Source organism: Pogoniulus pusillus, chromosome 2 (genome assembly GCF_015220805.1).
Source record: "Pogoniulus pusillus isolate bPogPus1 chromosome 2, bPogPus1.pri, whole genome shotgun sequence".
In the NCBI taxonomy this organism is placed as follows: domain Eukaryota; kingdom Metazoa; phylum Chordata; class Aves; order Piciformes; family Lybiidae; genus Pogoniulus; species Pogoniulus pusillus.
This window is the reverse complement of record NC_087265.1, coordinates 22,318,554-22,341,943: the sequence shown is the minus strand read 5'-3', so window position 1 is coordinate 22,341,943 and position 23,390 is coordinate 22,318,554. Positions and strand designations below refer to the sequence as shown.

General features: G+C 44.5%; 2 protein-coding genes across 2 annotated transcripts in view; both read left to right on the top strand.

The window, feature by feature from the left end:
* The window catches only part of ITGAV (integrin subunit alpha V), a 70,836-nt gene extending 60,102 nt beyond the window's left edge, over positions 1–10,734 (top strand). The window contains exons 27-30 of the mRNA XM_064158201.1: positions 2,527–2,640; positions 2,735–2,842; positions 3,638–3,760; positions 5,045–10,734. Coding sequence (XP_064014271.1) covers positions 2,527–2,640; positions 2,735–2,842; positions 3,638–3,760; positions 5,045–5,140 — 441 coding nt within the window. The 3' untranslated portion in view covers positions 5,141–10,734. The remainder of the gene's footprint in view (positions 1–2,526; positions 2,641–2,734; positions 2,843–3,637; positions 3,761–5,044) is intronic.
* Positions 10,735–13,156: 2,422 nt separating this feature from the next.
* Positions 13,157–23,390, top strand: part of FAM171B (family with sequence similarity 171 member B) — a 48,522-nt gene continuing 38,288 nt past the window's right edge. The window contains exon 1 of the mRNA XM_064158192.1: positions 13,157–13,388. Coding sequence (XP_064014262.1) covers positions 13,223–13,388 — 166 coding nt within the window. The 5' untranslated portion in view covers positions 13,157–13,222. The remainder of the gene's footprint in view (positions 13,389–23,390) is intronic.

Here is a 23,390-nt window from a genome sequence, read left to right as displayed (position 1 = left end):
TGACAGCCACTCTTTGGGTGTGGCCATCAAGCCAGTTCTTTATGCATTTAGTGGTCCACCCATCAAACCCATGTGTCACCAGCTTCGAGACCAGGATATGGTGCAGGACACTATCAAAGGCCTTGCTCAGATCCAGGTAAATGGCATCCTTCATAGAATCAACCTGGTGGGAAGAGACATCCAAGATCATCCAGTCCAACCTATCACCCAGTGCTATCCAATCAACTAGACTAAGTGCCTCATCCAGTCTTTTCTTGAACGTCTCCAGGGACGGCAAATCCACCACCACCCTGGGCAGCCCATTCTAATGGCAAATCACTCTCTATGGAAGAACTTCCTCCTAACATCCAGCCTATATCTCCCCTGGCACAACTTGGGACTGTGTCACTTTGTTCTCTTGATGGTTGCCTGGGAGGAGAGACCAATCCCCACCTGGCTACAATGTCCCTTCAGGTAGTTGTAGACAGCAATGAGGTCACCCCTGAGCCCCCTCTTCTCCAGGCTAAACAACCCCAGCTCCTTCAGCCTCTCCTCACAGGGCTGTGTTCCAGGCCCCTCACCAGCTTTGTTGCCCTTCTGTGGACATGTTCCAGCACCTCAACATCTCTCTTGAATTGAGGAACCCAGAACTGGACACAGTACTCAGGGTGTGGCCTGACCAGTGTTGAGTACAGGGGAAGAATAACCTCCCTCATCCTACTGGCCACACTGTTCCTGATGCAGGCCAGGATGCCATTGGCTCTCCTGGCCACCTGGACACACTGCTGTACCATGTTCAGCTTACTATGTACCCCCAGGTCCCTTTATCCCTGTCTGCTCTCCAGCCACTCTGTCCCCAGCCTGTAGTGCTGCTCAGGGTTTTTGTGGCCAAAGTGTAGGACCCTGCATTTACCCTTGTTAAATCTCATCCCGTTGGCCTCTGCCCACCCATCCAGCCTGTCAAGGTCCCTCTGCAGGATTCTCCTACCCTCCAACAGATCAACACCTGCTGTTAGCTTGGTGTCACCTGCAGACTTAGTGATGATAGACTCAATACCCTGATCCAGATCATCAGTAAAGATGTTGAACCAGGACTGGGCTCAGCACTGACCCTTGGAGCACACCACTAGTGACAGCTGCCAACTGGATGTAGCACCATTCACCACCACTCTCTGGGCCTGGACCTCCAGCCAGTTCCTGACCCATTTCAGAGCGAATCTGTCCAAGCCATGAGCTGACAGCTTTGCCAGGATCTTCTTACGGCAGGCGGTGTCAAAGGCCTTGCTGAAGTCCAGGTAGACTACATCCACAGCCTGCCCCATATTCACCAGCAGGAACCTGATCATAAAAGGAGCTCAGGTTGGTGAGGCAGGACTTGCACTTCCTAAACCCGTGCTGGCTGGACCCGATCCCTTGGCCATCCTGTAGGTGCTTTGTGATGGCACTCAAGATGATCTGTTATAAATATGTAAAGGGTGAGTGCCAGGAAGATGGAGCCAGTCTATGGTCGATGATGCGTGATTACAGGACAAGGGGCAATGAGTGGAAGCTGAGGCATAGGAAGTCTCATTTAAACATGAAGAGGAATTTTTTTCAGTGTGAGGGTGACAGAGCACTGCCCAGGAGGGTTGTGGAGTCTCCCTCTCTGGGGGTATTCAAAACCCACCTGGACATGTTCCAGTGTGATCTGGTATAGGTGATCCTGCTCTGGCAGAGGGACTGGACTGGGTGAGCTTTTGAGGTCCCTTCCAGCCCCTAACATTCTGTGATTCTGTGAGTGATCTATACCTGATTTGGGTGAGCGTACACAGGAAGTTTGATATATTGTGTGATGTTCATTTCTGTTGAGCATGACTGAATAATGTGAGATAAGAGGTGGAGAATTTGATGGTTTGAGCTGCATTATATATATCCCTACACTGTTCTGAGCACTGCTGGCTGACATCTGTAGCACTGATGAGATGATGTTGGAGTCAGGGGAGTGGGAGCTGAGCTCACTCTCTGGTTTCATTTCTGTGTGGTGCAGTTGTCCTGTACAAATGTGGGTCAGGTGTTTTTCTTCTTGTTTTCCCTTTCCTTGCTCTGTTTGGTGTAATCTGGTGTCTCTGCAACAGAGTAGTAAATCATTTTGTGTAACTCAAATGAAGTTCTACACTTTTTTTTTTTTGTTTTTTTTTTAACTCTCCCACCATTAGGGGACAAGGGCAGGAGGAGAAAAGGGAAGGGAAAGAAAACCACTGGGGTTAACCTCTGTCAGGTTGATTTAGGGTGGACATCAGGAGGAAATTCTTCACAATGATAGTGGTGAAATACCGGAGCAAACTGCCCAGGAACGTGCTTGAGTCCCTGTCCCTGGAGACATTCAAGATCAGACTTGTTGTGGCCCTGGGCAGCCTGATGCAGTTGAAAGTGTCTCTGCAGGGGGGTTGTGTATGATGACCTTTGAGGGTCCCTTCCAACCCAATGCAATCTGAAGCTGTGGAAAAAATGCCATTAATGATTTCTCAAGTGTGTTCGAATTTGGAATCTTTCTATTTTTGTGTGCAGGGCTGTGGGACTGCTGATTGTTTGAAGATAGTCTGTCAAGTTGGTCACCTGGAAAGGGGAAAGAGTGCAATATTATTCTTGAAATCACGCCTTTGGACCCAAACATTCATGAATGTGAGTGACCCTGAATATTCTGTCCCTGCTTCTGAAAGACAGAAAATGATTTTTGTGTCTCTCTGCGATACTGATTTTGTTTTTCTTTACACAGAAAGAAAACCAGAATCACTCCTATTCTCTCAAATCCTCTGCTGCTTTCAATGTTATAGAGTTCCCCTATAAGAACCTTTCCTTTGAAGACATCCACAATTCTACAGTAGTAAGTCATTCTTGGCCTGTTTGAGTTACCCTGCATAATGACTTTGACATTAATACAAGCCCAGTGACTGTGACTGGCTTTTTTTGTGGCTTAGTATAACTGTAAAGTTATCAAACACCTGATTCATAGATTAATTTCAGTTCTCTAGCTACAGCCACAGATCCTGAAACTCCAGTAAACAGTATCTGTAGCTTGAAAGACTTAAATGAATAAAAATGACGGTGAGCAATCCTAATGTACTTGTTAGTGTCACTGAGGTTAGAGGAAATCTTTCATTTGGTAATTATCCTCCCCTGTGCTAGCACTTACAGCTTGAATAATGCACCTTTAATACAGTAGCAGGAGTAGTATGTGAATGTGGAACAAAAAGATCATGTGAGTACTAGAAGGTGTCAAAAATGGAGACAGAGCACAGACAGAAAGGAAGGTAAAGGCCAGATATTTGGGCTGCCAATTTAGAAGTTTTTGGTGAGCACTGTAACAGAAAAGATATTAAGAAAAGGTATTAAAAGGGGTGTGGTTGATAGATTTTTTGTTTTTTTGTAATACAGTTTCTAATGCCTATTATTGTATTGTGGTGTTTTTATTCAATTTTTTAAATGCTACTAAATTTGGATCAGCAAAGCCTTTATGCCATTATTAATCTAAGCTGTTTACTCTCATTGGAGAGAGAAAGTAATTTATGATGAACTATTTTAAACACCATAGAATAAAAATATACAAGCCTTAGGCTGTAGGAATGAACTCAATGTGTCACTGCTGTGCAAAGTGTGATTTATTCTGTTTTTCTATTAGGTTACTACAAATATTACATGGGGCATTCAACCACAGCCTATGCCCGTGCCAGTGTGGGTTATAATTTTGGCTGTCCTAGCAGGATTACTGCTCTTGGCTGTTCTAGTGTTTGTTATGTACAGGGTAAGTACTGTCTCTAAGGGGTCTGTATTGTTTTCACTGCTAGTGATGTAAAGTGTCTCTTCATTTTGAGGTCAAACCTTCTGTGTGCTACCTTGCAACTGTTGTTCCTTGTCCTGTCACTTGGGCACCACCAAAAAGAGATCCTCACCTTCATCTTGATACCCACCTCTGATATTTATAGATGTTGATATGAACCCACCCTAGCCTTCCCTTCTCCAGACTAAACAGCCCCTGCTCTCTCAGTCTTTCTTCATAGGGGAGATGTTCAAGTCCCCTAATCATCCTAGTAGTTCTTTGTTGTACTCTCTCCAGCAGAACACTGTCTCTCTTGAACTGGGGACCCCAAAACTGGACACAGTAGTCCAGGTGTACTCTCACCGGGGCAGAGTATAAAGGGAGGAGAGCCCTAGACCTGTTTGCCACACTTTTCCTGATTCACCCCAGGATGCAATTGGCTCTCTTGGCTACAAGGGCACGTTGCTGTCCCATGGAGAACTCGCAGTCCATCGGAACTCCAAGGTCTCCCTCTGCAGATCCTGCAGGGCTGCTCTCCATGAGGATGATCCCTAGTCCTTCAAATAATACCAGCAGCTTGCAGAAATACTTTAACTTCCTCATTATCTGTATCAGTTAAGTTTTAGGCTAACTGTAGAACCTCTCCCCTTTCTCAGAAGTAAACTGAGTAAAAGGAGATGTCTGTGTTGAATTACTCAGTTTAATTTTTCAGCTGATATTTGTTGATGTTGGAAGTTAAAAATACGGAAAAAAAAGCAGGAGGGAAAAAATCAACTAATTGGTTAAGATGTGATGAAGACAAGAGGAAAAAAAGATCACAGGATGTTAGGTGTTGGAAGAGACCTCTGGAGATCTTCCAGTCCAACTCCCCTGACAGAGCAGGACCAGAGAACCTAGCACAGGTCACACAGGAATGCATCTAGACAGGGCTGAAAAGGTTCCAGAGAAGGAGACTCCATAGTCTCTCTGGGCAGCCTGTGCCAGTGCTCTGTGACCCTTACAGTCAAGAAGTTCTTCCTCGTGTTGTAGGTGGACCTTCCTGTGCTGTAGCTTATGTTCATAGCCCCTTGTGCTATCCCATGGCACAAGTGAGCAGAGTCTGTCCCTTCCTTCCTGACCCCCAGCCTTGAGATATTTATAGACATTGCTCAGATCCCCTCTCAGTCTTCTCCTTACCAGACTAACCAGCCCCAGGGCTCTCAGCCTTTTCATCATCTATTATTATTTGAAAATCATGTTGCAATTTCCCTGTTATTCTCTGCATCTCAGATGGGCTTTTTCAAACGTGTGAGACCACCTCAGGAAGAACAAGAAAGAGAACAACTACAACCACATGAGAATGGGGAAGGAACCTCAGAAGCTTAAGCAGAGTTTTATCTGTAAAACACTGAAGTTTTACAATGCCTACGTCTTGGTTACAACTATTGGTTTCCCTCTTAAGGAAGAAAGACTCTTGACTGCAGAGCTGCTGGTCTTGGAAGGTATCAGCACGTACACAATAAGAGCAATATATTTAAATCCTTTATGCATTCTGTTCATTCTTGTGACTAACACATCTGCACTGATCTGTGTGTGAAAAAAATCAGTAGTATGTAGTGCCACGATTTTGCTTGTTGGGATGTAGGAAACACCATCTCTCTCTTGATTCCTGGACCAACTGTGCATGAATTGCTACACAGATTTCACATTTGCTCCTGAAGCCAACAGCTTCCGTAGATACTTGCTGGATGTCATGTTTAGTTTTAGTTGATACTTTTTATTGGAATACACTACACTTCATTTCCTAGTTCCTGAAAGCAAGTTGCACAAAAAAAATGAATGCAGCTTGTCCTATGAAACTGAAGAATGTTTTTTGACCCACTAACTCTGATGATGATTTTCCTCCTGCTTGAGAAGTACTCAGTGGAATCATTCACATCCGATACCTGTTCTGCATGGCTGTTCCTTTCCTCCTTGGTCATATGGCTTGTGGTTCCCCTCTAGACTTTACAACTGTTGTTCTCCAGATCCTAGGTCTCTTACTACAGAGATAGGGCTTACAGAAAGGGGAGTGAGCAGTAGAATGCTGAGGATGGTGTTGTTTTTGTGGGGCCTAGTGAAAAGATTTGCAGTTAGATCCAAAGACTCTGCTGTGTATTTTTATGAAGCAGGACACAGGTGCTCCACAGAATTCTCAGCAGCATGGACTCCTAGAATCATAGAATGGGGACCTCAAAGATCATCCAGTTCCAACCCTCTGCCATAGGCAGGGACACCTCCCACTAGAACAGGCTGACCAAGGCCTCATCCAGCCTTGAACACCTCCAGAGAGAGTATCCACAACCTCTCTGGGCAACCTGTGCCAGTGTCCTGCCACCCTCACTGGAAAGAACCCTTTCCTAACATTTAGTTTGAACCTCCCCTCTTCCAGTTTAAACCTATTACCCTTTGTCCTGTCATTGCAAGACCTTGTAAATAGTCCCTGCCCAGCCTTCTTGTGGGTTCCCTAGATTCATTCAGGTACTGCCTAAAACAGGGTGATAAACTGTGGTTGCCAACCCCCATCTCCAATAAGAAAACCCACAGCCTTTCTGTTCACAAGTCAAGTCTTTATTTCATTTTGTTCATTCATAGCACATTTCATTGCACAAAACACATTCCATTGCACACAAGGCATTTTGTTATGTTCCAGACATTTCATTACCAGACACTAAGATACTTTATTTCATTGGTTGTTTAAACATACCAAAAGTTCAGCGCTTTAAAGCCATGTGTTTATGTCATTCTTAACTTACTGCCCTTGCACTGGTGTGGTTAAGTGATGCCTTAAGAGAGCATAAGAACACTGTCAATATGCATTTCATAGGCATGTTAAATGCAGATTAAGAGGTTGGTTGGCTTGAACCTCGTGTAGCTTTGTCACACGAATCTTAGTGTGGATGTACTTAAACTGCTACAAAGGTGCCTTATATGAGATTTGTTTATTCTCTGTTCCAAAAAAGGAATAACTTACTTTCTAAACTCCCTGTATGCAGCCATATGCAGAAAGGAAGGCTTCTACTGTAATTATAGCAGTGAGATTTCTCTGTAGGCAAGCTCTTAGAAGAACAGAACTTCTGGTTTTGTTTGGTTTTGTATGTTGGGAGTGTTTGTTCGAAGCTGCATCTCTCCCACAAACACTGCAATGCCCAGTAAACCCAGAAATATCTGAAATGATGAACAGTTTGATTCAACTCTCATTTCTTCATCCTGTCCACAAATGGCTTTTGTTGTTAAGCCCATTCTTACTCGCTGAACCATGGTGGCATTTGAGTCATTAAGAGAGACAGCACAAAGTCTGTGGGGGCCAGTACGTGTATCAGATACAGGCTTGCATATTTATCCATTTGCATGTTTCTGTTTTAGACAGTTTGTTTAGATAGGATGAGATTACGTGAGAGGGTATAGGGTGTAATTCTGCTTTCACTGAATTTTCATGGTCTTCAGTGTGGCCAGCATTGTATTTTTTTGCTTTTACTTACAGTATTGTTAATAGTAATATAGTAGAGAATCAGGAGTCAGCCTTTGATTCTGGCCTCAAAATGTGATTTTATAAAATACTGTTTCAGCTACTTACATGGGCTCCTAACTCACACACTTTGTTGACTGATTATCTATATATAAGGAGATTGTTTCTATCCAGTCTTAATCTTAGTAGGTTAAGAGATTTAAGAGACTGTCAGACAGATTATAGCTCTAATTCTTACATGTGTGCTTTCATTACATGTACACAGTGTTGACTTGAAATTTATGAGACTACTTGCATGTCTAGACATTGTAAGGAGATGAAAGTAAATTACAGTACAATAGCACGATCAAGATCTCTTCAGCTGGAAGGGAAGGGATACTGCAGTGGTGTTAATGGCAGTGTTAACTGCAGCTTCATTTTATGCTGTGGCAACTGGAAACTCGGGCTGATTTTCAGGATAAAAAGGTACATTTTATTGGTACAACTACTGTAGCTGAGGAAAGTTTCTTCCGTTTATTGAAGTTACATAAAGTAAGATTTATTTAAGTGATTCTTAGTTTCTTGCATTCTACTGGAGAATAAAATCACATAGGTGCTTCTCCCATGTCCACTAATTTCCAGCTTGGTTAGAAATAAAGTGTAGCATATTTAAATTAAGTATACAGATTACTTAGTGGGCATAGACAGGATCACAGAACATTAGAGGTTGGAAGGGACCTCCAGAGATCATCCAATCCAACCCCCCCACCAAAGCAGGATCATCCAGGGTAGTCTGCACAGGAATGCATCCAGGCAGGTTTTCAAAGTCTCAAGAGAAGGAGGCTCCACAACCTCTCTGGGCAGCCTGTTCCAGGGCTCCAAATTCAGTTTAAAGTAATATTTGTGTTTGAAAATAATTCTGAACAAGGATGCAGGAAACTTTTGATGTCACATTCTATACTCAGTAAGTTTACAGGCTGTGTATGTACACTTGTGTCCAGTATAAAGTTCATACTGACTTACAGGCATTAATGTTTTCTTAGAGCAAATATTGTAGAATGATGTTAAAATATTTACAGAAACTTGAAATATGCATTTTGGAATGCAGATAATGCCTTTGAGTTAAAACTAATGTGCATAAGATGCATACTGCAAGCATTAAAAAACAAACAAGTGCAGTAACAGAATGTAGTCCTCTTTTGAGAATCGTGTTTCAGAAGCATATTTTTCATGACTATAAAATCAGTAGCTATGTAACTATTTAGTGAAAATATTTTAAAAGGAGCTATATCTTTTATAATGAAATATGAAATTCTCTAAGTACTCCAGCTCGCATTTCTCACAGTGTCTCATGATCAACATTAAGAAGTGATTTCTATTTCGAAATGCATGTTTATCTGTTAACGTATTTCACAATATTTAGAAAACACAAAGCAAGGAACCTTATTTATAGGTTTACATTTCTGTCAGTAGACTATGATATGGTGGAGATGGCTTTCGCATAAGCATGGCTGCGAAGTCAAATAATGCGCTGCATCTGTCAGTATAAATTCAGATCTTTGAGTAAATGCTCACAGATTATCAGTAGCAGGTATAGAATTTTCTCTCTCCCATTTTCCTGTCTTAAATGTTGATCTATACACATTGATCTTTGACTCATGTGATGTTTGTGGGAGCTTCAAGGAAGTTTGTTGTATATGCTCTTTCTTTATAAAACATTTATTCCAAGAAAATAATTTTAATACTGAGTTATCTCTAGGCTTGTGTCTGTGCTTCAGTAATCCAAGGTAAACTCTCACGGGTATTTTGAAAGTGTTTCAGCAATAACTGGTGTCCTGGGTGATTTGAGGGATTCATGCTGCATTTAAATGTTTGCAACATTTGAGGGTTGCTGTGAGTTAACTTGGCTTAAGCCCTGCAGGATTTTTTCTTAGACCTTCAGGAACATTCACAGAGCAGCATGACCCTGGCAAAAACAATCTAGTCAGTTTCTGCCTTCAGTCCAGATGAAAGCCTGTTACGCAGGCCAATAATGACACAGACAACCTGACGTTCATTGCTACTGCCTTAGAAGCAACCCTCTGTGTTCAGTGCTGCTGGCTGTCGTGAAAAAAACCAAACCAGGAGTTGAAAAAAGGAAAATGGAGAGCCAGAAAATAAAAAGATGATGTCAGACCTGAGATGAGCCTTACATCAAAGAGATTATTGTGTCTCTGCCCACGATGGGAAAAAAACTATCAGTTGTGTGTCAGCAGTGGTCTCCTGTCACAAACACATCTCACCATTTGGGTCATGATGATACAGTGAGCTCCACTAACCCTTACTGATTTGGGTGGGATCTGAACTCCTTGGTACTGAATCTCTGGCTTCTCATTCCCAAGTGCTCAGATCTAGCTCACTGCCAAGTCATGTGTTTATTTCTGTTTGCCTAAGAAGGAATGTCACAGTTGTTGACTTGCAGTGGTCAGTGTTCTTCAAGACATTAACAAAAACAGTGTGTTGTGTTGAGGTGATAAATGAACAACAGCATAGAAAGTTTTTGATGACCCACATTGGGTGAAACATAATGTAAAAAGCATCCATTACTAACTCTGGAGTTACTGATACAATATTCTTTTAAGTCCGCTGTGGAAAATTTGACTAGAGACTATACAATAATGGACTTGAGTCTGTAGTGCAACTACTGATCCATGTGGTTATCCTATTTAGTATTTCAGTCTGTTTTTTCCAACATATGGAATATGTTATATTACACAGAAACTCTAACCTTTCATGCAACGACCTTCTCCAACTATGCTGCATAAAGGCTGAATTACTTGGCCCTTGGCTTTTGCAAAGTAAATAAAGATTTAATGTAGTGTTTGAATCCTAAGAAAACTTTTACAGCTTTAGGTAGCCCTTTCTAGTCTATGAAGGAAACCTATATGTTCTGTGACACAAATATATTGACAATGGTAATATTTTATTTCTTCCTAATAGATTTTTTTTTTTGCTTGTTTTGTTTTGGTTTTGCTCGTGCGTTAAATCAGTAGAGCATTGTTTGCACAAGCAGAAAATAAACATACTAATGAGAGTGCTGCATTTGGGGTTTCTTAATCATGTAGCAAATACTTGTTAAGATACATTACAGTATTTTCAGTAAGTATGAACTTGTTTCAGAGGTCTTCGGTACATTTAAGGAGAGCAATATGCATCTAAAGTCACCTTATTTTTATTAAATTATAAATCTGGGGGGGTGAAGCGAGTGTTGTGGCAGAGCAATTTTGTACTAATAACATGTACATTTTGTACTAACAAACATGTAGCTTTTCAGCTATGGTTTTCTTTCCAGCTCATTCCTTTTTAATCCTAATTCAAATTTGATTTTGTGAAGTTGTATTTTTCTATGTATGTATGCAATTTCAAACTGTTGTGATTGGGTAAACTGAAAAGTGTTAAATATTGAGTTGTTTCTGATATTTAGAATTTGGAATAAAATACCTCTTAATAGGAATTCTGTTGTTTGGGTGGGGGTTCATTTGGTTTTTGTTTCAGGGTTTATTTTTATATTAAGTGTGCTTAATTCATCTGAAAATATTTTTTGTATATGTTTACTGTCAACAGTTATCTACTAAATATGACAGGATTGCACAACTGTCACGTTCTCAGCTACAGTGGCAGTGAACTCAGAGTAGCTGTACCTAATGTGCATAAGATCACAGCAGCAGTCAAATCAGCACTGACCATTTGTTCAGTGCACACTGCAGCCAGCACAGGCCCGGGCTTTGTGAAATAAGATACCCTCGGTTAGTTATCAGCACAGTGGGATCGCTGCAGCTGCTTAGCAGTTCTGGATTAATGCATTATGGAGACATTAGTGACACCAGCTGCCTTGTTACAGCATCCAGGCATGACTGGATTTTCACCTTCAACAAAACGATGGCCCATGGCTTGAAGCTATTTACATCACTCCTCTGCCTTCACTTGAGCTGTGCTGCTTTACTTTGTCTAGGTTTCGGACACTGCATACATCAGTGATCTTTAAATGTATGCCTTCAGTAGCAAATTTGTAAATAAATAATGAACACATTAATATTTTACTACATATTGATACATTCATCTATTGGTTAGTGGCCAGCTCGTGTGATGGTAAGAGCTTGGTGAAAAAATGTAGCCTTTCTTTTTGTTCTTAAGAAGTGTGATGTCTCATGCATATATGTGTGAAGAAGGTACCTGAAGAATTTGGGTTAGTGCTGTCAACCACCTATCTTCTCACGAGCTAATGCACAATCAATCTCTTCTACTTCATCTAATAGAGTTACAAATTTGGTGCAGAATCATTACTTCTCTTGACAGTGGTAAGGTTAAGCTTGCAGGACACACATGTACTACACAGACCTTCCAAATGTGGAGTAGGCAGTGAAATACCACATTGTTAGTCTTTACAATTTCAGGTGGAGACCATGTCTGTGGACTGCTGTTTTTCAGAGATTTTGGCAAACTTTATCAGCATTTACATTTCTGTGTTACTAGTGTACAAAATATCAAAATCCATGTTACATCCCATCAGTTATTAATGATGGTAATTGTTTGACAAGTCTGTGAGCTGCTCTTTTAACAACTTTCATCTATTTGGTGAAAAACCTCCTTAATCCCGATTTTGTTTTTCTGAAATGGGTGTTACTGCGTACTCTAGTCCCTACCTCAGTAACGATCTAAAAGCCATTTTCAATCAAACTTTTGTCAGACATTTAACACATTTGTTTCAGAAATGTATTACAGAATGTGCATATCCATATCAATATTAATATACAAGATTACAGCTAACAAGTGGCTTCAAATCTTTCTCCCCCAACAAATTTCTTTTTCTAAAACCCCAACTGTACATTCAGAAATAAGCACATACAGGATCTAGACTTGCCCAGTACCTCAGACTCATTTCATCAGGCAAAAGCATTCAGAGAAGCAAATTGCTTAGAGCAATTGCTTCTGTAGCCCCTTTTTCTTTCACCTGAGCACACTAAGTGTTGTGAGAATTTCAAAACGAGTCCAGCAGAAGTTTTGGGTCTTTTTCTTTGCAGTGCCAAGGTAAAAGGTTGTAATAGGAAGCTGATTGAGAGATGTTAACTAAACCAGTAGGCACTGAACGCACTCTTTCCAAAGAACCTGTTGTGAGCTGCTGGAGTTCCACATGGAGTAAATGATTCTTTGGCTTTTATTCCGCCCCCTCCTGCCTTTGTGCTTCAGGGCCTTTCCTCATGTCTTATCACTTGTTACTTGGAAAAGGAGGCCAAGCACCACCTCACTACGACCTTCTCTCAGGGAATTGTAGAGAGCGAGATCCCTACCGAGCCTCTTTTTCTCCAGAATCAGAGCTTAGGAAGTAGCTCCGTCTGCCAACCTGACTGCCACTAACCGGTGTCTGAGTGAAGGCGACCCTGGAGTTGGCGACCCCCATCGTCTGCCCGGTAGCAGGAGGTGCTGCACAGGGATTACCGAACGCGCTTCAATACTTTCAACAAGTGTTATAATCGATTGAAATGCTGGCGGGTCGGAGGGCTGAAAGAGAGCCGACAGGGCGCAGTTTAACTTCCTCGATAACCGAGTTTAAAGCCGCAGCGCGGGCCGGCCCCGCTCTCCCTCATCTCTGCCGGACCGCGGGTGCGCCACACTCCGCCCTCAGACAAGACGGAGGCGAAGCTCCTGCGGGGTACCCTCCGCCGGGCTTCGAGGCCGCACCAGACAGGCAGCAGAGCTACCTCGCCACACCGCACGGCCCTGAGCTGTAGGTACCAACCCCTCAAGTTGCCTCCTGGCACCAGCCCCAGCGGCACCTTGGCCCCGCCCGCGCTCAGGCCCCGCCTCTTCGCTGGCTGGGGGCGGGCGCTCGGCCGCCGCTCGCCGCCGCAGTGCCGCTGCTGCTGCCGCCGGAGCCGCTGGTCCCGGCCTTCTGTCTGCGCTTTCGCCCGCAATATGCCTCCGCTGCCCTCGGGCTGCTCGCCATGCCGGGGACCTGCGGGCGCCTCTCCCCCTTGCTCCTGGGGCTGGCGGCCTCGCTACTGCTGATGTGGCGGTCACCTCCTGCCGCCGCCGCAGCCGCCGCTACCCGCCCGCAGCAGGAACGGGCGGCGCTGCCGGGGGAAGCCCCCGCCGCCACGGGGACTTCAGGTACTGATCCCTCTCCTCCATCGCCGCCCCTGTTTCCCGCCTTCATTGTGGAGGTGTCTCGTCTCGCCTCCCCAGGGCGCGCCGTCGGGAGCCCCTTCGTGCCGCCACGTCTCTCTGCCTCAGGGTGGGGGGCGGTGTCGTCCTCAGGTGCTCCCCGCGCCGGGGTGTCCAGGAGCGTCTCGGCTAAACCCGTTGCTGCGGTGTCGGTGCGAGTCCGTCATCGCGGGGTTTTCGCTGCCGTGCGAGGGTCGGGCGGCATTCCTGACGCGGAGAAGCAGCCGCGGCGTTTCCCTGAAGCAGGTAGAGCAGCCGTGGCGGCTGAGCGGGGCGAGCAGGATCCATCTTTAATAGCAGGAATCTGTATGCGGCTGCCATAGTGTGGCACCGGCAGGGGAAAAACAGCCCGGGCATGGCGCAGCCGATGCCCGACGTATTTGGGGATGCCTCCTCAAGTGCCAAGCAGAGAAGGGTCTCGGGGGCAGCTTGACTCTGTGGGGTCCTGCTTACTGCCAGGAGTCACCAGAGCAAGATAGGTGTACATGTATAATATACAGCAAGAAAATATATGTATGTCAGTATTTGTATAAAAACAAATAAAAGCTAATAGATGTGCAGGTGTCATCAAATGAGTGATGGGGCTGATGAGCTCATTATTTTTTTGCATCTTCTCTGCAGAATGAGGCCATAAGGTGGATTGCCCAACAGCTGAGAGTATGAACATGAGATGCTTATTTCAGTGTTAGGCCTTGATCCTTGGTCTTGTGGTCAGATGTGTTAGGTTACCCCTTTGCCAGGCAGAGGCAAGCGATAAGGTGTTTGTCCTGGTACCTAGTTGAAAAAAATAGGTGTTTATTCTGAAGCCCGAGTGACTTCAGTTAGCTTAAACCCGGTATTTTTCTTGACATACTGCCTTTCACCAAAGAATTTCAAAATGGTTTCAAACATGAATTATTTAAGACCCTTTGAGCACTAAGGCTCCGTTTGGGAAACATACACTAGAGTGTATGTTTCATTTTTAACATGTATGTATGTTTCATTTTTAACATGTATGAATGTTTCTATTTCCAGTTGACTTCAAAAAGGCATAAAATGTTCTTAGTTTTTAGGCATATGCTTAATATTTTGCTGAAGCGAAGCCAATTTCTGAAGCTGGCAAAGCATGCAGGTTAATTAGGAAATATGAGCAAAAATCTTGAATTTTGGTCTTTGCGTGTAACTTCTCCAAAATGTGGAACAGCAAAACAGGCTTTGTAGAATATGAACGCTCCTAAATTCTCCTGATAGACTCTCAAAATGCCTTAATTAGCTTTTTGGAGTTTTGTGTGGTTTTTTTTTTTTTGGAGGGGGTTGTTTCTTTTTGTTTGGGGTTTTGGTTTTTTGTATTGTTTTGTTTTCCGGACAATTCTACGGCAGGACTTTGAAGAAGGGTATTCAATAAACAGCCTGGTTCTTGATTTTCCTTTTCAACTGATGATTTTTCATGATTTTGTCTGTTCTGCTTTCAGAGGAATATCCCATTAATCAGCAGCAAGCCTCACTTAAAAGGCATTGGCAGCATTTCTAAGTTGTGCAGCAAACATTTTGCTCATTAAAAATTGAGTGGCGGGGGGAAAAAAGGATACTTTTTGTAATTCAGCAACCCTCTTTGATTTCAGATATTGATTTCTTTTTAAGAAGCGCTGTTGCCTTATCATCAGCAGCCCTGGCCAAAATCTTTGTTGGTACTGATTTGATGCTGATGCCACTGGCTTGCTGTTGTTGCTGTTGTAGAGCCACGTGCCTGGTTTCTGTTCCTTTCTTTTATTTGCTTATTATGCTTCATAGGTTTTGAGGGTTCTTCTGAAAGCACCTTGAAGTGTGCACCTTTCCTCATCAATCCAAATTTATCAGTATTTAAAATGATCGTTTCATCTGATCCCCAGCATTTGTTTCTGTTATCTTTGGCTGGCTTTCTAAATGATCAGGATTATTTTTTTTCTGTCATAAAAAAGAAAAAAGAGGAAAAAAACAATAGTTATTAATCTTTTAATTAAAAGACAACTAATCACCACTACGAAATTTCCATTGCTCTGAAGAAGCTGCTAAGCACCTTTTGTTTTCCGTGTGGTACTTCCTTTCGGTAAAACATGTCAGCAATTTCTGCTGTATCAATATTTTCAAGATTTGAAGAAGGAAGATCCTGAGTCCAGATACGTATTTATCAGATCCTAATGTCTTTTTCTGTGACATTATCTTTTGATGGTTTACACCAAAAAAGTAGGCAGGCTAAGCGGCTGTTGCCTTTCCAGATGAAGACTGGCAGCCTAGTGATCCCTGAGGGGAATGCTCTGAAGAGGCCACTCCTGCAGCAGCTGCATGACCAGTGCTGGGAACTGCCGGGGGAAGGTGGCTTCTGGAAGTAAGGAGGAGCACGGCTAAATTATGCTGTTTGTGACCCCAGTGTTGTTAGACCAAAGGAAGCTTCTCCTCCCAAAACAGAGAGGTTGGAGAGCTAAGGTTGGAGTTCACAACCTTTTCTCGTTTGATGTTCCTGTATCGATGTCCCTGTTCTGTCAAAGCCAATTATGCAGTTTTACAGATCAATTCCCTCCTGGATTAACAGACTTCTGCCAGTGTAATTATTGTGCTGTCTGGGAAGAGATGCTAAAGTCAGCACAGCTGTGTGTGGGGGTTTGGGGTGCAGACTCTACTGCCGACAGTGTATGCAGTGTAGCAGTGAAAGGGTAGTTGCACATCATGGGTGAATAGGATTTTTTTTCACTCCTCCTTTCTTCTCCCTTGAAAACAAAAGAAAAGAAGACTGGCACAAGATATTAGTACATTCTAAAGATGAGGTGGAGATGACATGCACAAGAGGGAGGCTGAGGGAGCTGGGTCTCTTTAGCTTGGAGAAGACTGAGGCATGACCTGATTAATGTTTATAAGTATGTAAAGGGTGAGTGCCAAGAGAATGAAGTCAGGCTCTTCTTGGTGATGCCCAAGGACAGGACAAGGGGCAGTGGGTGGAAGTTGAGGCATAGGAAGTGCCATGTGAACATCAGAAAGAATTTTTTTTTGCAGTGAAGGTGACAGAACACTGGAACAGGCTGCCCAGGGGGATTGTGGAGTCTCCCTCTCTGGAAATATTCAAGACCTGCCTGAGTGCATTCCTGTCTGATCTGGTATAGGTGATCCTGCTCTGGCAGGGGCATTGGACTGGATCAGCTTTCAAGGTCCCTTCCAGCCCCTGACCTTCTGTGATTCCTGGAGCTACTCTGACTCATGCTTTCTAATGGATGTAATTATTCTTCCAAGTCTTAGAACAAAAATATTGAGGGAGAGAGAGTTAGTGTGATGATTGCTGGAGAGCCTGTCTTGGTTCCTTGTTATTCATAGTGAATTTTCCCATTGTCTCTGCAGTAGTTTAGAAATCTGGGGGTTTGTTGTGCAGAAGAGAAGTTACTGGAAGCTTCAAATACTTAGCATTGAAGTCAGCATGCCTGAGAACAGGATTCTATAAATTATAGTCCCAGCTTTGATCCAGGCTGATCTGGTTTGGTTTCCATGTTCCCTCTTGTTTATCTTTATTGGGATGCATTCTTCACAGGAGGTACAGGTTGTGTTGCCTAATGTCCACAGTGTTGTTCTCTTTATGGTGCAGACCTTGGGCCATAAACACAGCAGAGACCACTAATTGAATAAGCAATACCTAACTGTGTCAGTTCTGAAATCTTCTGAATGAACAAGATTCTTCTGGAAAGAGCAGCAGTTATGTAAACAGAAGTTGTCACATTGTGTATAGACAGCATGTAGAGTGATGTACACCATCTTCACCTTGGAGTTATCTTCCATGTTGAAACCTTCAATAAGACTTGAAGTATATTTTTAAAATAGGTGTGATTTAGCCAAGCTTCTGCCATCTAACTGCATGTTCTGTGCTGTGGGTACTCTCCATGCCTTTTGTGATCTCAGCATAAACAAGAAAAGATTTACCGTTGGTTTGTTGTAGACCATCCTCAATCTGCCTCATGTGCCAGAATTAAAAGGAAAATAAATTAGTTGCACTTCTTTTTTTCTTTTGTTCAGGGTGTTGGCTTTGTCTGTGATGGGAAGATGAGTCTAGTTTTTGCAGGATAAGAGCCAATAGAGATCCTGACCAGAGGAGAGAACTGGAATTGCTGTCTGTATTTACTCAGTTCTGTTTGCTGAAACCGATGAGATGACATAAAGGTGGGACTTAGCAAACTCAGAAGAAAACAAGAGATTACTTTTGAACCTATTGGAAACAAATATGCTGCCTGTGGAATTTGATTCTGTGCCAATTTCTCAATACTGTCTAGCTGCATGTGATGGTGTGTTGCTATCTTATGCAAAGCAGCTTTCTAGACAAAGGGCATCTAGTTAAGATTTTTCTAAACTCTTGTTCATTGCCTTACTCTTTTTGATTGTTCAAGGACACAGCTTTCTACTACTTCTTTATTTGAGCTGCAAGAACAGAAACGTTTCTCTTGACATTTCTCTTTGTGTGACTTAGTACTTTTCTAATCACAGAATATATTTGGTTGGAAGAGGCCTTAAAGGTCATCTAGTCCAACTATCAACCCAGTATTCAAGAGTCAGCACTAAACCATGTCTCAAATCACCAGGTCCACATGATGCTTGAACTCCTCCAGGCACGGTGACTCCACTACTGCCCTGAACAGACATTTCAGTGTTCTTCGGTGAAGAAATATTTCCTAATATCCACCTTAAACTTTCCCTAGTGCAGCTTCTAACCATTGCCTTTAGTCCTGTCACTTGTCACCATGGAGAAGTGGCTATCCCCCTTCTCTGTCCAACCTCACTTCACATTGTTTTAGAGCAGTAAGGTCTTCTCTTCTCTAGACTGAACACCCCTAGCTCCCTCAGACGCTTCCCGTAGCCCAGGTGCTCCAGGCCCTTCACCAGTCTCCTTGCCCTTCTCTGGACACACTCCAGCACCTCAATATCCCTCTTGTATTGAGTGGCCCAGAACTGAACAGAATACTCAAGGAGTGGCTTCACCTGTGCTGAGCACAGGGGGATGATCACCTCCCCGCTCCTGCTGTCCACAGTGTTTCTAACCCAAGCCAGGATGCCAGGATGCTGTTGGCCGCCTTGGCTACCTGGACACAATGCTGACTCATGCTCAGTCAATTGTCAGCCAGTACCTCAGGTCCTTTCAATCACACATTCCCAGATCTGTAGGTTACCAAGGGGACATTGTGACCCAAGTGGCACTTGACCTTACTGTATTTCATACAACTAGCTTTGGCCCATCAGTCTAACCTGTCCAGATTGCAGAGCCTCCCTACCCTTTAGCAGATCGATACAGCCACCCAACTTGGTGTCATCTGCAGATTTACTGAGGGTGCACTCAGTCCCCTCATCCAGATCACTAATAAAGATATTAAAGCAGACAGCCCTCAGTACTGAGCCCTGGGGCACACCATTTGTCACTGGACTTTGTTTTCAATGTTTCTAGAAGTGCAATACTGTTCCTAATGGCTTGTTTATTGGAATGTAGGTGGTACTTGGGTATTGCCAGCTTGTTCTGTTAATCTGGGTATGAATTTCACAGAATTACAGAATGTCAGGGGCTGGAAGGGACCTCCAGTCCAGCATCCCTGCCAGAGCAGGATCACCTACACCAGATCATGCAGGAATGCTCCCAGGTGGGTTTTGAATATCTCCAGGGAGGGAGACTCCACAATCCTCCTGTGCAACCTGTTCCAGTGTTCTGTCACCCTCACAGGGAAAAAGTTCCTCCACATGTTTCCATGGAACTTCTTATGTCTCAGCTTCCACCCATTGCCCCCTTGACCTGTCATTGGGCATCACTGAGCAGAGCCTGACTCTATCCTCCTGGCACTCACCCTTTACATCACCCTTTACCCATTTATCAACATTGATGAGGTCATCTCTCAGTCTTCTCTTCTCCAGGCAGCACAGCCCCAGCTCCCTCAGTCTCTCCTCTTGAGATGGTCCACTCCCTTCATCATCTTTGTGGCTCTGTGCTGGACTCTCTCAAGCAGTTCTGTGTCCTTCTTGAACTGGGGGGCCCAGAACTGGACAGAGTACTCCAGATGCAGCCTCACCAGGGCACAGTGGAGGGGCAGGAGAACTAGTCTTGACCTACTGGCCACAGCCCTTCTAATCCACCCCAGAATGGCATTTGAGCCTCCTGGCCACTAGAGCACATTGCTGGCACATGGCCAACTTCCCATCAACTAGGACCCCCAAATCCTTATCTCCTGTGCTGCCTTCCAACAGTTCAATCCTCAACCTATACTGATCCCTGGGACTGTTCTTTCACAGGTGCTAGACTCTACGCTTGCCTTAAATTTTGTTACATTTCTCCCTGCCTAACCTTCCAGCCTGTCCCAGGTATCACTGGATGGCAGCACAGCCTTCTGGTGTGGCAGCCAGTCCTCCCAGTTTGGTGTCATCAGCAAATTTGAGTACTAATGCTTCACAATGCACTTTTGAAAAAAAAAATACCTGAAATACTGTGTGCCAGGCAAGGTCACGGAACAGGTCATCTTGAGCGCCATCACAAAGCACCTACAGGATGGCCAAGGGATCAGGTCCAGCCAGCATGGGTTTAGGAAGGGCAAGTCCTGCCTGACCAACCTGATCTCCTTTTATGATCAGGTTCCTGCCTGGTGAATGTGGGGAAGGCAGTGGATGTAGTCTACCTGGACTTCAGCAAAGCCTTTGACACTGTCTGCCACAGCAAGCTCCCAGCCAAGCTGGCAGCTCATGGTTTGGACAGATTCACTCTGAAATGGGTCAAGAACTGGCTGGAGAGCTGGGCCCAGAGAGTGGTGGTGAATGGTGCCACATTCAGTTGGCAGCTGTCACTAGTGGTGTTCCCCAGGGATCAGTGCTGGGCCCAGTCCTGTTCAATATCTTTACTGATGACCTGGACAAGGGGATTGAGTCCAGCATCAGTAAGTTTGCAGGTGTTGATCTGTTGGAAGGTAGGAGAGTCCTGCAGAGAGACCTTGACAGGCTGGATAGGTGGGCAGTGGCTAATGGGATGAGATTTAACAAGGATAAGTGCAGGGTTCTGCACTTTGGCCACAACAACCCTGAGGAGCACTACAGGCTGGGGACAGAGTGGCTGGAGAGCAGATGGGGATAAAGGGACCTGGGGGTACATAGTAAGCTGAAGATGAGTCAGCAGTGTGCCCAGGTGGCCAAGAGAGCCAATGGCATCCTGGCCTGGATGAGGAACAGTGTGGCCAGCAGGACAAGGGAGGTTATTCTTCCCCTGTACTCAACACTGGTCAGGCCACACCTTGAGTACTGTGTCCAGTTCTGGGCCCCTCAATTCAAGAGAGATGTTGAGATACTGGAACTTGTTCAGAGATGGGTGATGAAGCTGGTGAGGGGCCTGGAACACAGCCCTGTGAGGAGAGGCTGAGAGAGCTGAGGGTGTACAGCCTGGAGAAGAGGGGGCTCAGGGGTGACCTCATTGCTGTCTACAACTACCTGAAGGGAGGTTGTAGCCAGGTGGGGGTTGGTCTCTTCTCCCAGGCAATCAGCAACAGACAAGGGGACACAGTCTCAAATTGTGCCAGGGAAAGTTTAGGCTGGATGTTAGGAGGAAGTTCTTCCCAGAGGGAGTGATTTGCCATTGGAATGGGCTTCCTAGGGAGGTGGTGGAGTCACTGTCCCTGGAGGTGTTCAAGAAGACTGGATGAGGCACTTAGTGCCATGGTCTAGTTAATTGGATAGGGCTGGGAGCTAGGTTGGACTGGATGATCTTGGATGCCTCTTCACACCTGGTTGATTCTATGACTTGTTTATCATTTGGTGAAATGACCTTTGTGGTTTGCTGTCTTTGTGGTCACTGGATAGGGGATTAGTATGGCAGTGATAAATTCAGTTCTGTTTTGGAGCTTATGTCAGAAATACAGACCTCAGCTACACTGAATGAGCAGTTAACAGCTGTGTGGGAGATGCTGCAGCATTCTTACAAGAAGGAAATTCAGTTATTTTGGTGACTGAATGATTATGTTGGATACAGTTCATGCACAGAGAGGCACAGCTGTCTTGATTAGGGACTAGGCCAACAGAAGGCTATGAGGATGATTAGGGAGACTTTCAAGGCCTGTCTGGTTGTGTTCCTGTGTGACCCAAGCTAGATTGTATGGTCCTGCTCTGGCAGGGGAGTTGGACTCACTGATCTCTGGGTCCCTTCCAGCCTCTAACATCCTGTGACCCTGTGGTCCTGTGACTTCTGATCATTGCTAGAGTTAGTTAACAACCAGCAGCACAGCCTTCTTATCCAGTACCTATTAGAGCATCATCAGTGTCAGGGAAGAGGCTTCCTTTAGACATGTCAAAGCTTGTGAGTTTAACTGTAGTGAGCATTTTCTATTTGGACACAGAGGAGATGATTTGTAGTCTTTAAAATAAGATGGTTTTGTTTGTTTTAGATGTGGCTTCATAGAATCAACCAGGTTGGAAGAGACCTCCAAGATCATCCAGTCCAACCTATCACCCAGCCCTATCCAATCAACCAAACCATGGCACTAAGTTCCTCATCCAGTCTTTTCTTGAAGACCCCCAGGGACGGTGCCTCCACCACCTCCCTGGGCAGCCCATTCCAATGGGAAATCACTCTCTCTGTGAAGAACTTCTTCCTAATATCCAGCCTATACCTACCCTGGCACAACTTGAGACTGTGTCCCCTTGTTCTATTGCTGGTTGCCTGGGAGAAGAGGCTACCCCCCACCTGGCTACAATGCCCTTTCAGGTAGTTGCAGACAGTAATAAGATCACCCCTGAGCCTCCTCTTCTCCAGGCTAAACAGGCCCAGCTCCCTCAACCTCTCCTCATAGGATTTGTGCTCCAGGCCCCTCACCAGCTTTGTTGCCCTTCTCTGGACATGTTCCAGCACCTCAACATCCTTCTTGAATTGAGGGGCCCAGAACTGGACATAGTACTCAAGGTGTGGTCTGACCAGTGCTGAGTACAGGGGCAGAATAACCTCCCTTGTCCTACTGGCCACACTGTTCCTGATGCAGGCCAGGATGCCATTGGCTCTCTTGGCCACTTGGGCACACTGCTGGCTCATCTTCAGCTTACTGTCTATCAGTACCCCCATGTCCCTTTCCTCCTGGCTGCTCTCCAGCCACTCAGTCCCCAGCCTATAGCGCTGCTTGGGGTTGTTGTGGCCAAAGTGCAGAACCCTGCACTTGGCCTTGTTAAATGTCATCCCATTGGCCTCTGCCCACCCATCCAGCCTGTCCAGGTCCCTCTGCAGGGCTCTCCTACCTTCCAACAGATCAACACCTGCTCCTAGCTTGGTGTCATCTGCAAACTTACTGATGCTGGACTCAATCCCCTCGTCCAGGTCATCAATAAAGATATTGAACAGGACTGGGCCCAGCCAGGTGTATCAGATGTAAACTTTTATTGGGAAGCTGTTTATTATGTGAAGAAAGTTAATGATTTCAGTATTGGGAAAAAAAAATTTCCTGAAAGAACAGGCTGCTCAGGGAAGTGATGGAGTCACCATCCTTGGAGGTGTTAAAAAAACTTGTACATATGGCACTTACAGGTATGGCTTAATGGCCATGGTGATGTTAGGTCGACAGTTGGACTTGATGTTCTTGGAGATCTTTTCGAACCAAAACAATTCTATGGAGCTTTGGAAAGCTGACTTACAATTTAGGGAAAAAAAACCCCACTATTTCATTGTGAGCTAGAACCACAGAAGTACTACATGGACACTCCTTGCAAACCCATGGAAATAAGCTCAGAAAACATCTTTTGGTTTGCTGTACGGTTTTCTCAGCATTCACAGTCTATGGGATTTGCAAGAATGGTTTCTCAGCTAGGTGAGACAGTAGAGAAAGAATGTAATACTCAGGTCTTGATTTATTTGAGCTGATGTTCTTAAGTGACCTAGCTTTATGTGCTGATCTAAGGCTTAGCAGTGCAACAAAATATCAGGAAGGGCGTTAGGACACAGAGGTGACAAAGCATCTG